This window comes from Pongo pygmaeus, chromosome 11 (genome assembly GCF_028885625.2).
Source record: "Pongo pygmaeus isolate AG05252 chromosome 11, NHGRI_mPonPyg2-v2.0_pri, whole genome shotgun sequence".
NCBI lineage: Eukaryota > Metazoa > Chordata > Mammalia > Primates > Hominidae > Pongo > Pongo pygmaeus.
Window position 1 is genome coordinate 57,611,655 of NC_072384.2, and position 14,547 is coordinate 57,626,201.

Consider the following 14,547-nt stretch of genomic DNA (forward strand, 5'->3'; position numbering starts at 1 on the left):
AACAAGGAAATTAAGTTCAGAGAGGTGGAAGAAGGTTACAGTTACACCATAGAGTGGTAGCGCTGAGACCTGGACCAAGTTCTTCCAAGTCCAATCTCTAGGGTTCTTGCTCATTGCACTAGGAGGACCCTTTGAGTCACAGTAACTCAGGATAGTCCATAATTATTTAATCCTAGCTCTTTCACTTACCCAGTGGGTCAAGAGGCAGGTGAGGAAAGGGGAGGAAGAAGAGGGGAAGGTTAAAAAGGAGGAGGAGGAAGAGGTTGGTGGCAGAAGAAAAGGAAGGGAACAGGAAAGTAAGGAAGGAGGGAGGGAAAGAAAAAAAGATGGGAAAATGAGAAGAAATAGATGTATGATGCCTATGATTAGTAGGTGCTGAGTGGCCTTCTCCTGCTCCCTCTCTCCTAGGAAGGAAGGTGTGAGGGTGTGGGTGGGTGTCCTGGCAGCGAGGTGACCCACCCTTTCTTCACGCCTCTCCAGGCTGTGCTCCTTGCCTTTGTGTGGCCTCCCTCTATCTTGCACTTCATTTTCTCAATGTAACCTCTTCCCCTGCTGCTGTTTTGGTTTACTTATGCTCCAAGAGTCATTGATCAAGGTGGTCTTTAATACTCAATAACCAGACTGTACCAGAATTCAAATGTTAGATTTGAGGTTCATGCCTCACAATAATATCCCAGGACCCTTGTCTAGGGATGACTCTGATTAATTGAAAGACTTTTCACAATTAATGAACTAAGGCACATAGCTGGTTAGTACATTTAAAAGACTTGAGATACGTATTTGAGACAGAAAGTGATTTGCTATCTACATATCTTGGGTGTCTGTCTCTCCTCTACCATTTATGGAGTGCTTTCTATATATGAGACTCTGTGTGGCACATGCAAATGGTACATTCACCCCCCACAGCAACTAGTTATTATCTCCACTTTACAGATGAGAAAACCCAGGCTCAAATATATACATAGTGTTATAACACATATATAATATATGTTTGTCTGTAATAGGCACAACACAGCTGGTAAGTCAAACAGCTGAGATTAAACCTTAGGTTTCTCCGATAAAAAAATAATGGCTCTTTCTCTGTTCAAACAAAACAAAACAACACAAAAACAAAAACAAAAAAACAAAAGCACTATGTTTTAGTACTTTTTAGTACTCCAAGTATTAGTTTCTGGGAAATTATTGCGATGGAAAGCTTTGTTTTAGAGATAAAAATAAGGGGACTCATATGTACGTATCTCTCACGCACGCACACACACAGACACACACACACACACACACACACACATACGCGCGCACACATAGTTGTCTCATCTCGGTTATAATCCCAGGAACCAGACCTTCATGTGTCTGCCTGTCCAGACTTTGTTCAGCACTTATTCTCACACACTGTCTGTCATAACCACTACCCAACCTTATACGTTCACCACCCACCTGGTTGTGAACCTTCAGTAAATTATCTTTTGGATAAAAAGACATGCTCCATTTCAAACATGTTTTATCCCATCAGATAGCAACTCTACTGATTGAGCCATTTTGATGAATAGAAGGCAAAAGCGTGTGTGTTTGTGTATGTGTGTGTGTGTTTGTAAATTGAGGAGCAGGTAACCTAGCCCCAAATGTTCAGAACTGGCCATTTAATCTGAACTAGAATTTTTTCAAGGTAGCATGTAAAGTCTGATTTATTCTCATAGATGGTTTCCTCAGAAACTTGCCTTCCTCCAGCCATGTTCTTCTCTTTGAATGAGAACATTCTACATTCAATTTCTTGAGTCCCTTAAATCCCAGGTCAGCAGTCATGGCTAAGAAAAGAGGACATAATCCATCAGTACCTGAAAACTCAGGCTTGTCTTCACAGAGATGATAATCATTATTAACAGCATTATCTTCAAAGAAAGGAGAACTCTGTGTGTATAAAGCTGAAACTTCAGACTCCAGCAATCACTCCAATTTCCTTCATATTCTTACCATATTTAAAAATTTTTGCTACTTGCTACTGCAAAATCTCAGTAGCTTAATACAATTTAAGTTTACTTCTCACTCACATTAGGTACAAAGTGGGAGTTCTTGGTTGATGGATGGTTTCCCTACAACTGGTGATTCGAGGACCCAGGCTCCTTCCATAATTGTTACTCTGTTTCCTTCAAGGCATAAATTGCTGTTTCCCAGTGTGTCAACACCTGTCCAACAGATGAGAGCGACAATATGTAGGGTCACCAATACATCCTCCTTGTAGGATGGGAGATTTCTATGGGCTAGGACTGGAAATGGTACCCGTTACTTCTGCTCAAATTCTAGTCACTGGAACTCAGACAAATCACCTCGTCTAACTGGAAAGGAGGCTGAGATGTTAAGTTTAGCTGGGTGCCCAGAAAGAAGGGCAAACTGTTTAGGTGAACAGCTAATCAATCTCTGCCATACTCACTAGAAAGATTCAGACAATTAATACATACGGTGGAGGATCCTTAGAAGTTATCTATTCAAATTTAATGGACATTTATAAAATTCTCCACCCAAACAAAGCAGGATATACATTTCAGGGGAAGGTAGGAAATATTTTGAACTGAGGAAAAATGAAAATACAACATATTATATCTACAGAATGTGGGTAGAGTGCTGAGAGGAAATTTATAGAATTAAAGGCTAATGTTGGAAAAGAAGAAAAATTTTTTATTATATTTTAAGTTCTAGGGTACGTGTGCACAACGTGCAGGTTTGTTACATATGTATACATGTGCCATGTTGGTGTGCTGCACCCGTTAACTCGTCATTTACATTAGGTATATCTCCTAAGGTTATATACTCCCCCCACCGCACAACAGGCCCTGGTGTGTGATGTTCCCCTTCCTGTGTCCATGGGTTCTCATTGTTCAATTCCCACCAATGGGTGACAACTTGCGGTGTTTAGTTTTTTGTCCTTGTGATAGTTTGCTGAGAATGATGGTTTCCAGCTTCATCCATGTCCCTACAAAGGACATGAACTCATCCTTTTTTACGGCTGTATAGTATTCCATGGTGTACATGTGCCACATTTTCTTAATCCAGTCTATCATTGATGGACATTTGGGTTGGTTCCGGGTCTTTGCTATTGTGAGTAGTGCCACAATGAACATACATGTGCATGTGTCTTTATGGCAGCATGATTTGTAATCCTTTGGGTATATAACCAGTAATGGGATGGCTGGGTCAAATGGTATTTCTAGTTCTAGATCCTTGAGGAGTCGCCACACTGTCTTCCACAATGGTTGAACTAGTTTACAGTCCCACCAACAGTGTAAAAGTGTTCCTATTTCTCCACATCCTCTCCAGCATCTGTTGTTTCCTGACTTTTTAATGATTGCCATTCTAACTGGTGTGAGATGGTATCTCATTGTGGTTTTGATTTGCATTTCTCTGATGGCCAGTGATGATGAGCATTTTTTCATGAGTCTGTTGGCTGCATAAATGTCTTCTTTTGAGAAGTGTCTGTTCGTATCCTTCACCCACTTGTTGATGGGGTTGTTTTTTTCTTGTAAATTTGTTTGAGTTCATTGTAGATTCTGGATGTTAGCCCTTTGTCAGATGAGTAGACTGCAAAAATTTTCTCCCATTCTGTGGGTTGCCTGTTCACTCTGATGGTAGTTTCTTTTGCTGTGCAGAAGCTCTTTATTTTCATTAGATCCCATTTATCAATTTTGGCTTTTGTTGCCATTGCTTTTGGTGTTTTAGTCATGAAGTCCTTGCCCATGCCTATGTCCTGAATGGTATTTCCTAGGTTTTCTTCTAGGGTTTTTATGGTTTTAGGTTTAACATTTAAGTCTTCCTGATTCCCTTTCCATTAGTTCTATGCATTACTGAGAGAGGTGAAGTCTCAAACTAAGCTTGTGAGTTTTTGCTTTATTTTTTAAGCTCTGTTTTTAGTTTTTATACACTTTGAATGTTATGTCTTCTTGGTAAACTGACTCTTATGGTTATGGAATATCCTTCTTTGTCCCTGGTAATTTTCTTTGCTCTGAAGCCTATTTTGATATTAATATGGTCATTCCAGCATTAGATTAAAGTTTGCATGGTCTATATTTTTCCCTTCTTTTACTTTTAATCTGCCTGTATCATTATCATTATATACAGCATATAATTGGAGCATATGTTTGTTTATTCATTCTGAAAATCTCTGTGTCTTAATTGGGTGCTTAGACACTTTGCATTTCATGTAATTATTGATATGTTTGGATTTAGGTTTACCATTTTATATTTGATTTCTGTGTATTAACCTCTGCTTTCCATTTCTTTGTTCCTCTTTCCAGCTTTCTTTTGGGATAGTTGAACATTTTAAAAATATTCCATTTTTATTTATCTGTTATATTTTGACTATATCTCTTTGTTTTGTTTCAGTTTTGTTTCTCTGCTTATTTGTTTTAGTGGTTGCTCTAAGGATTACAGTAAACATATTTAATGTTTAAAAATCTACTTTTAATCAATGTTGTGCAACTTGAAGTGGGATGTATAGACCTTACAGGAACATACAGGAACCAAATAAACAAAAGAAGTGCAAACTTATACTCTGAAAGCAACAAGCATTATTGAAAGAAATTTTGAAAGTTCTAAATAAATGGGAAGATAGCCTATGCTTATGGATTGCAAGATTTAATATTGTTAAGATAACTATACTACCAGAAATAATCTACAGATTCAATGCAATTCCCATTAAAATTCCAGTTGCCTATTTTGCAGAACTTGACAAGCTTCTAATAAAATCCACATCAAAATGCCTGGAATGCAGGATAGCCAAAATAGTTTTTACAAAGGAGAAAAAAGTTGGAGGACTCACACTTCCCAACTTCAAAACTTATTACAAAGCTATAATAATAAAGACAGTGTGGTACTAACATATGGCTAGACATAAAGATCACTAGAACAGAACCGAGAGACCAGAAATAAACTCTCACCTTTATGTACAACTGATTTTCAACAAGCATACTAAGACGATTTATTGTGAAAAGAATCATCTCTTCAAATGGTGCTGGGACAACTAGATATCCACATGCAAAAGAATAAAGTTAGATCCCTATCTCACACCATATTCAAAAATTAACTCAAAATGGATGAAAGACCTAAACATAAGGCTTAATTCTATAAAATGTTAGAAGAAAACATAGACATAAATCTTTGTGACCTTGGATTAGGAAATGATTTCTTATGTAAGATACCAAAACACAAGCAACAAAATAAAAATAAGTAAATTGAACTCTAAAAAAAAAAAAAAAAAAGAAGTTATCTATTCGATATCAACATCCAAATGTGTCTTTTATAAAATCACTAACTGGTATCCTCTAATCTCTCACTAGAAATTTTAGTAATATGCAAAATTATTACTTTATAAGACCATGTAATATGCATTTTGAATGTATTTATATTCCCTTGTTAACACAGAAAATGCATAAAATGCAATAGGCCAGATTAATACGACATGGCATAGTTAAGACTTTTAAGATACTAGGGATATCTAAAGCTGAGTTTTTTTCTGGCAGTCATTAGGCAAAGTCCTTAACATATTTTTGTAATGCCTCTGACTCCTTCCCAGTGTGTTTCTAACTTCTTTGATAAAACCAGGACAACTGATCATTTTGTTTGAGACATAAACACAGTAAGTGTCACTTAAGGTCAATGTTGGTTGGTGGTCTTCAGCCATATTTTACTTCTCATTAAAGCAGCCAGACCGAAAATTGTGCCCAGAGGTGGTGTTTAGTGAGTCTGGTTTAGGAGTAAGGAAGGCTTTAAGAACCAAGCTGCTTCTATCTGTGCATATGATCTTTATGTCTCCAGAAATATTCAAAAATTCCTGTTGATTATAGCAATATCTACAGTTCAAAGGAGAATTCAAACCACAAGCTATTCTAACATCTGTTTTGGTTTTATGGTCAATCTGAATAGTTGTAATTTACATTCACTGGCACCACACAATGAGGTTATTTTCAAACTACTGTACTGTGTTAAAAAAAATTTCCTTGGACTTAGATCGTGAGCCAAGTCTTAACTATCCATACCAACAAAGAAGAAAATTCTATGAATTATCAATAACAAGTTTAAAACTCACCTGAAACCACGGTCTTAACCTCTTTGCTACCAGCCTTCATGGCTGACTCCTATTGCAGTTCATTACTAGCTTAAGGCTTCATCAGAGAAACTCATAAGAAGGCAGAGAAAAGACAATATTAAGGGTAGAAGAGAAGCAGAGGGCCTGGATACGGGTAAATTACACCCCTAATTGAGAAAGAGTGTAGCTCAGGAATTATTGCTAAATGGAAACAGGATGCATCATGTAATCAGACCACCCAATAGTTAGAGTAAATCATTTGTGAATGGGGCCACCTATTCTATAACCTCAGTTAGGTATTTTGTTAGACAGATATTCTTTATCCCTGTGATGAACCTTGTTAGCCCTCCCAATCCTCTGTCCATTGCTGCCCACATCAGCCAGATACCACCAACTGCCTTTTCCTCACTAGAGGACTCAAACCAGCTTCATTTGTACTAAATTCTGCAATATAGGAAAAGTAAGCAAGCTCAGAAGCAGGAATAGAAAATTGCTACATGATATAAAAAATAATGGTTACCATTTGCACATCACTGAGAACGTGTCTGGACTTGTGCAATGTCCTTTGCCATATGCAATCTCACGTTCTTCTTTCAAAACTCTCTGAGAGGTACTGTGTTTTTCCTATTTTGGAGATGTTCTGAGGCACAGAGATTATTTGTGTGACACTGAGCAAGTTTCTTACTCACTGATGGGGTTGGAGTTCAAAGCCAGGTTTACCTAACCTCAAAGGGCAGACCCGCCACTATGTTGTCGTCTCTCTCTTTGCATTTTCCTCACCACTTACTTCAGAATCCGGGAGGACTTGACTTTTGCCACCTTGCTGTGGCCTGTGCTTCCTCCTGGGTGTGAGAGTCTGCTACTGCTCACCCTCTTCTTGCTGACCTGTAGTGCTTCTCTGCTCCTCTCCCTGGCATCCACCTCTCCCATTCCTGGTCTCTGGGGCTACTGTACCCCTAAACAGACTGTTGTATGAGTAACTGCCAGACAACTGTATTACCATCTTCTATTAGACACTCTTGACTGCAACACCTATCCTAATTTCAGAGAAGGTAAAATGTGAATAAAACAAAAACAAAAATAAATCACTGGAATTGATGAAATGCCACAGGGAGATCCCACATTTACAATAATAAGGCTTGTTCCATGAGAATTTCTTCTGAATAAGAAATTTAAAAGTCTTGACATGATTCCTTTAAAATTTTAAGTTCACATAATCCATTTCACAATACAAATGTATGATGGGCGATGGGGAATCAGAAAACATACCTAAAACTGGTAGTTCTCCTTTTGCTCTTACATCACTTACGTGCTGTGGCCTCAGAACTTACATCCTAAGCATATCTCATGGTAATGCTCAACAATAGGCTGACTATGTCAATTTAAGATGCTGGTTGGTGTTCACTATAAACATAAACACCAGGAAACACCTCCTTGAATAATATCAACATTTATTTTGATTTTGTGATTTTCTTTACAAATTTAGTGCAAAAAATTTTGCATCTGTTGCCTTATTTACAGGATGATGCAAATTAGCTAATTCATGGAACATAAACCATGACATCTACACGTGCTCTTAAGTAAATTAACTAAAAAGTAAAATAAAAACATTAGAGTTGAAACTGACCCGTGGTTCTTATCCCAGTAACTATGGCAGGCCCTTGTTTATTTTTATTAACAGTTTGTCTGTGTCGGTGGGAGCCCCAACAGAATGAAAGCATTTGCACTGTTTATGCACAAGGAGCTCGGGTTGGAGGAAGCTGAAGAAGACATAAAAGACATCTGTGCTGGGACAGACAGATACTGTATGTACAAAACTGGGCCTGTGCTCGCCATCAGTGTAAGTATCCATGGTTGCATTTCAGCTAGTCATTGCAGGCTAGAGAAAAAAGTGGGAACTTTTACATGTAGGAGTTCTTTCTCCCTCCTGCTTCGCATTCTTACACAATCAAACAAGGTGTCCAGGTATGAGTTCATTATTGGAAAAAGCCCCCAGGGCAGAACACAGCGTGCAGCATCATTTTTGTTTATTAGTTACCACTTAGGTATTCAAATTAGGGGGAAAATACTCAAAGCACCCCTCCTTTCTCTTTACTTTGTAACTGGTTAACACCCCTCAACCCTGCCACGGCAATTTTCCTTCTTCTATCCCTTACCCAGCTTTGGGAATGTTGAGCTTTTAGTACACAGAGGCTAATTTTCAGGACTGCTAAAGTGCTGCTGTTTAACACCATAATAAGCTCGCTGAAAAGCTACTAATGCATTTCTACTGAGCTCTTGTGAATTACTCTCCTGCATTTAGAACATGTGAACAGTTATGGAAGCACACAGTGTCCTAAGACAAAATGAAAGGGGAATGATTTGCAGTTTTAGGGAAGATACAGACCATTTCCCCCTTGGACTCAGCTGGGCACACACTGATGAGGGCGTATGTGCATAGGCATCCAATTTGCCTTCCCATGTTTGTCTCTCTGCACAGGGCTGTATTCTGAAGCAATAACTCTGAAGCCATCACATTTCTGGGCAGTGCAACCCTCAAAAGAGGCACAGGCAGGCATGCCAGGGGACAGGGGAAGAATCTCCTGCACAGGGTGGCAATTCTAAGGAACTGAGCTGTAAGTGGCTCCTATCATAGGGAATAGGCATCATCCATTGATTGCCCTACAGTGTGGACAATCATTGATGAAAACCTGCAGTAAAGAAGGGAAAATTATGCAACACCAATAAGGCAGCTAAATTGATCTCCTCTCTGGGCCAAGAATGCCTGAAACCTGCTCAAATGGGAGAGTCCATTCAGTTATTCACTTGTGCATTCAATAAACCATTACAGAATATCTACATTAGAAGGAAGCTGAATATCCACTGATCTTGGCAAATTTTTTCTTACCAACATTTGCTGGACTTTTAGACTATAACTGTTTTTTGTATAGTAAATGGAGAAGGATAAAAAAGTAAGTTTCTTAAAAATGTGACACTACCATAAATAAGCAGTAAAACTTCCGAGTAAGAAATGAAAACAGCAATAGACTGATCCTGTCCTGCCTGGGAAAAAGACCTGAAATATGTGTGATGCCAAGGTTACCAATTAGAAACAGGTCTTACTAGGCAGGCAGGGGATTGACAAATGTGATTCCTTCTTTGAAAATTCTTCCTCTCCAGGAGCGGTTGAATGGGGTGCGTGTGTGTGAAAGACAGCACAAGTCCATTTGTCATTTTATCAACGTGTCACATAATAAGTGACAATCATTAACTTACTAAATGTCTGAACTAGAAGGAATCTAATAGATCAAATAATAATTCATCTTCTTAATTTGCAGGTAAGAAAAAATAATACTTAGAGCGTTTACTCATTAGTCACAGAGCCAGTTCCAAAGTCCCAAACTTGTTAATCTTGGATATACAAATCAATACAAGTTTGATTCCTGGCTCCAGGATGCTTACTAAACATTTGACAGTCAGGGCATATGCAATGGGAACCAGAAAGGGGGAACGCAGAGGTTCGAAGTTTCCATAGCTCAACATTCTTGATAGAAGGAGGAAGCTCAGGTGAAAACATCATGGTCACGGCCAATGGTTTTCCAAAGTCTTTTTGTCCAAAAGTAGGACACACTGAAGAGCACATTTGACTCTCTGCTGTTATGTGAGGAATGAAGTTACTACCAGTTTTGAACTCAGTTCCAGTTTCTGCAAATTACAGAATGGAGGATCTTTCTGGAGAGTTATTAGGACATCATGTAGCCACCAGGAGTTGCTAAATCCTGTAGCCTGTGTTGATTGATCCCTTTTCTGGTGACACTGATTCCACTGTCCTGAATACTAAAAAAACAGGGCTATGGTCATGATCTATAGTAATTTAAACTCACTTCCATGTTCAGTATAAGTTTAAAATTGTTAAGTGGGGAATCTAACTCATGTTTCTACTCTAGTACCTTTCAGAGCACACAAAATTAACAGCAAATGAAATGGATTCACTATTTCATTTAGTATGGTTGAAAAAGACTGATGATTTGGCAACCAAAATTATATTTCCTCAAAATCAAGTCAATCGTGCAAAAAGCTCTTTTTCAAAGGCTCATCATGAAGAGCCCAGTGGGAAGATGGGAAATGGCACCGCCCCGACACACCTGTATACCACACCATCCCCGCCTTCTGCTCTTACTGATGAGGGCTGAAGTCAACAGAACTGGCAGTGAGATGCCTCCCTCTGATCTTCACAGATGGACACATCTGTCAGCATGTCATGTAGGCGCCAATTAGGGAGGACTTACATTTTCCTCAGCATTGGCAAAGTCTTAATGATTATGTAAATGTATCTGAGGCCTGTTAACTTGTAATGATGGAAGAAAATATGTCCTGTTCATGTATCACTTTGCAAGATGTATGATGACTTTCTCTTTCTCTCAACAGCACGGCATGGGCATCCCCTCCATTTCTATTATGCTTCATGAACTCATCAAATTACTCCACCATGCACGGTGCAGCGACGTCACCATTATTAGAATCGGTACATCAGGGGGAATAGGTGAGACGGATTGATTTCTACTATTAGAACTGAGTGATCCTTACATACATGGTAGCTGCCAAAATATACCATCCTATTCAGAGCCCAGCAAAAGCCCAGATGGGCTAAAAAGTGTCAGAAGGCTGGACTTGAGGAAATTTAAGGAATTCCGCCCACATTGCCTTTTTCTTTTCTTCCTCTTTTCTTTATAGAAACCCACAGGGAGAGATCTTACTGCCTACTGCAGGATAGTCTTAGGTGTTTAAAAAGGGAAGAGTAGAAAAATTGCTAGAAGATATGTTTTGAGGGTAGGGGCGAATTTCAAGTCTTAGGAGTTTTTTAAAGTGACAGAAATAAGTGTGTTCAAGTAAAAAAAAAAATCACAAAAATGTCCCAGTTTTATCAGCTAAGTGAGCAAACTGCAAAGCTCTTAGAAAAACATTGCTTTTTGCTCACATCAGTTACTACGTCACCTCTATTGGCTGTATCTTTTCCTCATCAGTACACTAGAAAGAAACCATGCCAAGCTTTCAGGGAAGGCGTAAGTGATGCTTCCTATAGTTTTCACAGAACCTCCCGACCTCCCTTCTTCTTAGGCCTGTCAGGCAGCTGTAAAGAGGCCTTGGTTTTGCTTCCAGAATGTGTTGTGATGAAGTTTTGAGGTTTCCTCAAAACTTTCAGCTTTTTCTTAAGGAGCACATCTTGTCAGGGTATGATTTTATCATGTCACCAAAGTGCAAATACAGACTGCACATGGTAAATGGAGAATTTTGGTTGACAGGGCAATAGAACTGAATGGACATTATAAAAAGGGCTGAGATTTGGGAAAAGAAATGGTGGTAGAATTAGACATTTATGGAGCAAAAAGGGATGTCAGAAATCCTCACACAAGTAGCTGGAGAAGTGGTGTGTTCAACATCACAAAGCCACCATGGCTCAGCCATGCTTCACTAGAAATCAGACATGTTGGAAAAGATGATGGCCTTTCCACAGCCATGGTCCAGGAATAAAGTCCAGCCAAGGCCCTTACATCTGGGAGAAAGTAGGACCTTTGTGGATGTTCATCCATAGAGACAAGTAGAGTGTTAGCAATAAGTGTTAGACCAGGCATCCTTCTAGATTGTAGTTTATCCAACAATACCCCAAATAATCAGTAGTAGGGAACTACTCATTTGGGCATGAATTTCAGATAACATAGCTATTAAAGTTGCTCATAATTCTTGGGTTGTGGGTTACAAGGATCTGCCTTCATAGCCAACATTCATGCATTGTAAAGTCCTGACTGCTACGGTTACCACTTGATACTAATGAACACCAGCATGGGCAAGGTGCTCCGATGACCATCCAGCTCTTGATTATGGTCTTTTACTTCATGGCAACATGGTACATACAGCACACAATGAAGGCCCATGGATGGTGGCAAATTAACCCACTGTGCTGGTGTGGACACCTTCATTTTGAAGTTTTATCCTCATTAAGAACTCTTAGCTCATCAAAAAGATGCATTTGCTTATTTTGTTTTAAGCAGTATTGCATTTGGAGATGAAATGTACACAGTATTGTCGCTTACATGATCCCTTCCTACATGAGCCAACACACCTTAATAAGCATAAAGTACTCAGTTAAATAGTATGTTGACCTTTGAATAACCTTAACCATGACATAATACGCTAACACATTTAAATATTAGGATGGCATATAAATAACATCATTTTTATGTATACACTTTCAACTTCACTCTCAATGACTTTCTTAGGACATTGGGAACAATTCAAGGAGCCACTTACTTGGATTGTTTAAAAACTATCTGGCCAGGCATGGTGGCTCACATTTATAATCCCAGTACTTTGGGAGGCCGAGGCAGTGGATCACTTGAAGCCAGGAGTTTGAGACCAGCCTGGCCAATGTGGTGAAACCCCATCTCTACTAAAAATACAAAAAATTAGTTAGGTGTGGTTATATGTGCCTGTAGTCCTAGCTATTCTGGAGGCTGAGGCAGGAGAATTGCTTGAACCCTGGAGGCAGAGACTGCAGTGAGCTGAGATCACCCCACTACATTACAGCCTGGGTGACAGAGCAAGACCCCATCTCAAAAAAAAATAAATAAAAAAAAATAAATTAAAAAAAAGTATTTCACCCAACAAGGCTCTATTATCAGTGGCCACCTTGGGTCTCTAGTTGGATCTTCTAAAGCATTTTGTAATTAAGTCTACTTTGATCAATATCAAAATTTATGCCACCCTGAAGGATAAGTCTATACTCTATAGCAAGGATTGTCAAGCTTTTTCTGTAAAGGACAAGATAGTAAATATTTTAGGATTTGCTGACTGTGTGATTTCTATTGCAACTTCTCAACTCTGCCTCTAGAGCTTGAAAGCAGCTATAGACAATATGTAAATAAATGGGTGTGGCTGTGTGAATAATAAAACTTTATTTACAAAGACAGGATTTGGTTTATGAACCATAGGCTTGCAGAACTATAATCTATGGCATCTTTGTGAAAACATTCACTCATTTGACAAATTTTTATTGAGTACCTATAATGTGGCAGGCACAGAGCTAGACCAGGAGAGAGCAGTGAACAGACATAGTTCTTGACTTTATAGAGTTTATGTTCTATCAGAGAAAAGGATAAACAAATGGGTAATTATAAAAAGTGTTAGGACAGAGAGAGTCTAGGGCATTTATGAAGATATATCTTCTTATTCAGGCTCTAAATAGAAACCAGACTGGGTCAAAAGCTGGGTCAAAAATGGGCCTGGGGAAATTTAGTGTAACCTATCTGTGTTGCCTTTTAATTTTTTCATTTGTTTGCTTCCCTTCTGTGGATTCAGACCTTTTTCAGGAAGTAAATTAAGCTGACACCTGAAGAGTGACTTGGTGTGTGATGAAAAGGTGGGGGGAGGATGAGAGGGCATGGCAGGCAGGGAGACTAACAGTTGGCAGAAAATAGTTTCTTAAGTAAGCCCAAGTCCCTTGAGCAACCCAGACTTTGTAGCCATGGAAGGTCAGCCAAGAGGCCTGATTTACATGAAGTCGGTGAGAGAACAAATGTGACAAGAATCACAAGAATCACAAGAAAAAGAGGACAGAGATGCAAAGAAATTACAGTAATCAAGAAGTTGCAGAGAAGATTAAATATTAAGAAGTCACATCACTTTATGAAAGCTACTTGCTGGCAGGCTTATTTAGTTTTTTCCTGACCTAATTTATTCAAATTTGAGCCCAAAGTCTGGCACTAATTTGCATGTCCAAGAGTCATGTTTGTCTTGAAATCTAAACCCCATCACATTGTAAATGTGCATTTGAAAAGACAACAAATGTAAATGCCTCTTCTGAATGTTATTTAATTGCATTTGGAAAAGAAAATAATTTTAAAGTTGAAAACAGGGAGACTCATTAGCAGCTAGCATTAATGTTAGAATAGGTTACATACTATGTGTCAAAAGTAAACTCTAAACAATATTCTTCTGTAATCATTTATTCCCACATTGCAGGGATTGCACCAGGGACTGTTGTAATAACGGATATAGCTGTAGACTCCTTTAAGCCCCGGTTTGAACAGGTCATTTTGGACAACATCGTCACCCGAAGTACTGAACTTGACAAGGAACTGTCTGAAGAACTGTTCAACTGTAGCAAAGAAATCCCCAACTTCCCAACCCTCATTGGACATACAATGTGTACCTATGATTTTTATGAAGGTGAGAACAATTTATAAACTGTGCGGGAAACAGAAAAATGCCAGCAACTCTTTATTATTCAAAACCATAATTTATATTAACAACTCTACTTTAGAAAATTAATATTTGTGGATTAAAAAGGAAATGAAACAGCCTTTTTTACTTACTAAAGCATAGAAACACAAAGACATAACGAGCAGCAGAATGAATTTATATTGAGGGTGGATTTAATCCTCCAAGAACACATTGAACACTAAAATGCAATTAGTGAGCTTCACAGAATCTTATCT

At 38.6% G+C, this 14,547-nt stretch overlaps 1 protein-coding gene across 4 annotated transcripts in view; it reads left to right on the forward strand.

Moving 5' to 3' along the window:
• Positions 1–14,547, forward strand: part of UPP2 (uridine phosphorylase 2) — a 263,527-nt gene that overhangs the window by 234,168 nt on the left and 14,812 nt on the right. For all 4 annotated transcript variants that reach the window (XR_008501057.2, XR_010122836.1, XM_054478033.1 and 1 more), the window contains exons 3-5: positions 7,755–7,913; positions 10,481–10,595; positions 14,072–14,278. Coding sequence is in view for 2 of the 4 variants with exons in the window: in XM_054478033.1 (XP_054334008.1) it covers positions 7,755–7,913; positions 10,481–10,595; positions 14,072–14,278 (481 nt within the window). In the remaining 2 variants the exon portion in view is untranslated. The remainder of the gene's footprint in view (positions 1–7,754; positions 7,914–10,480; positions 10,596–14,071; positions 14,279–14,547) is intronic.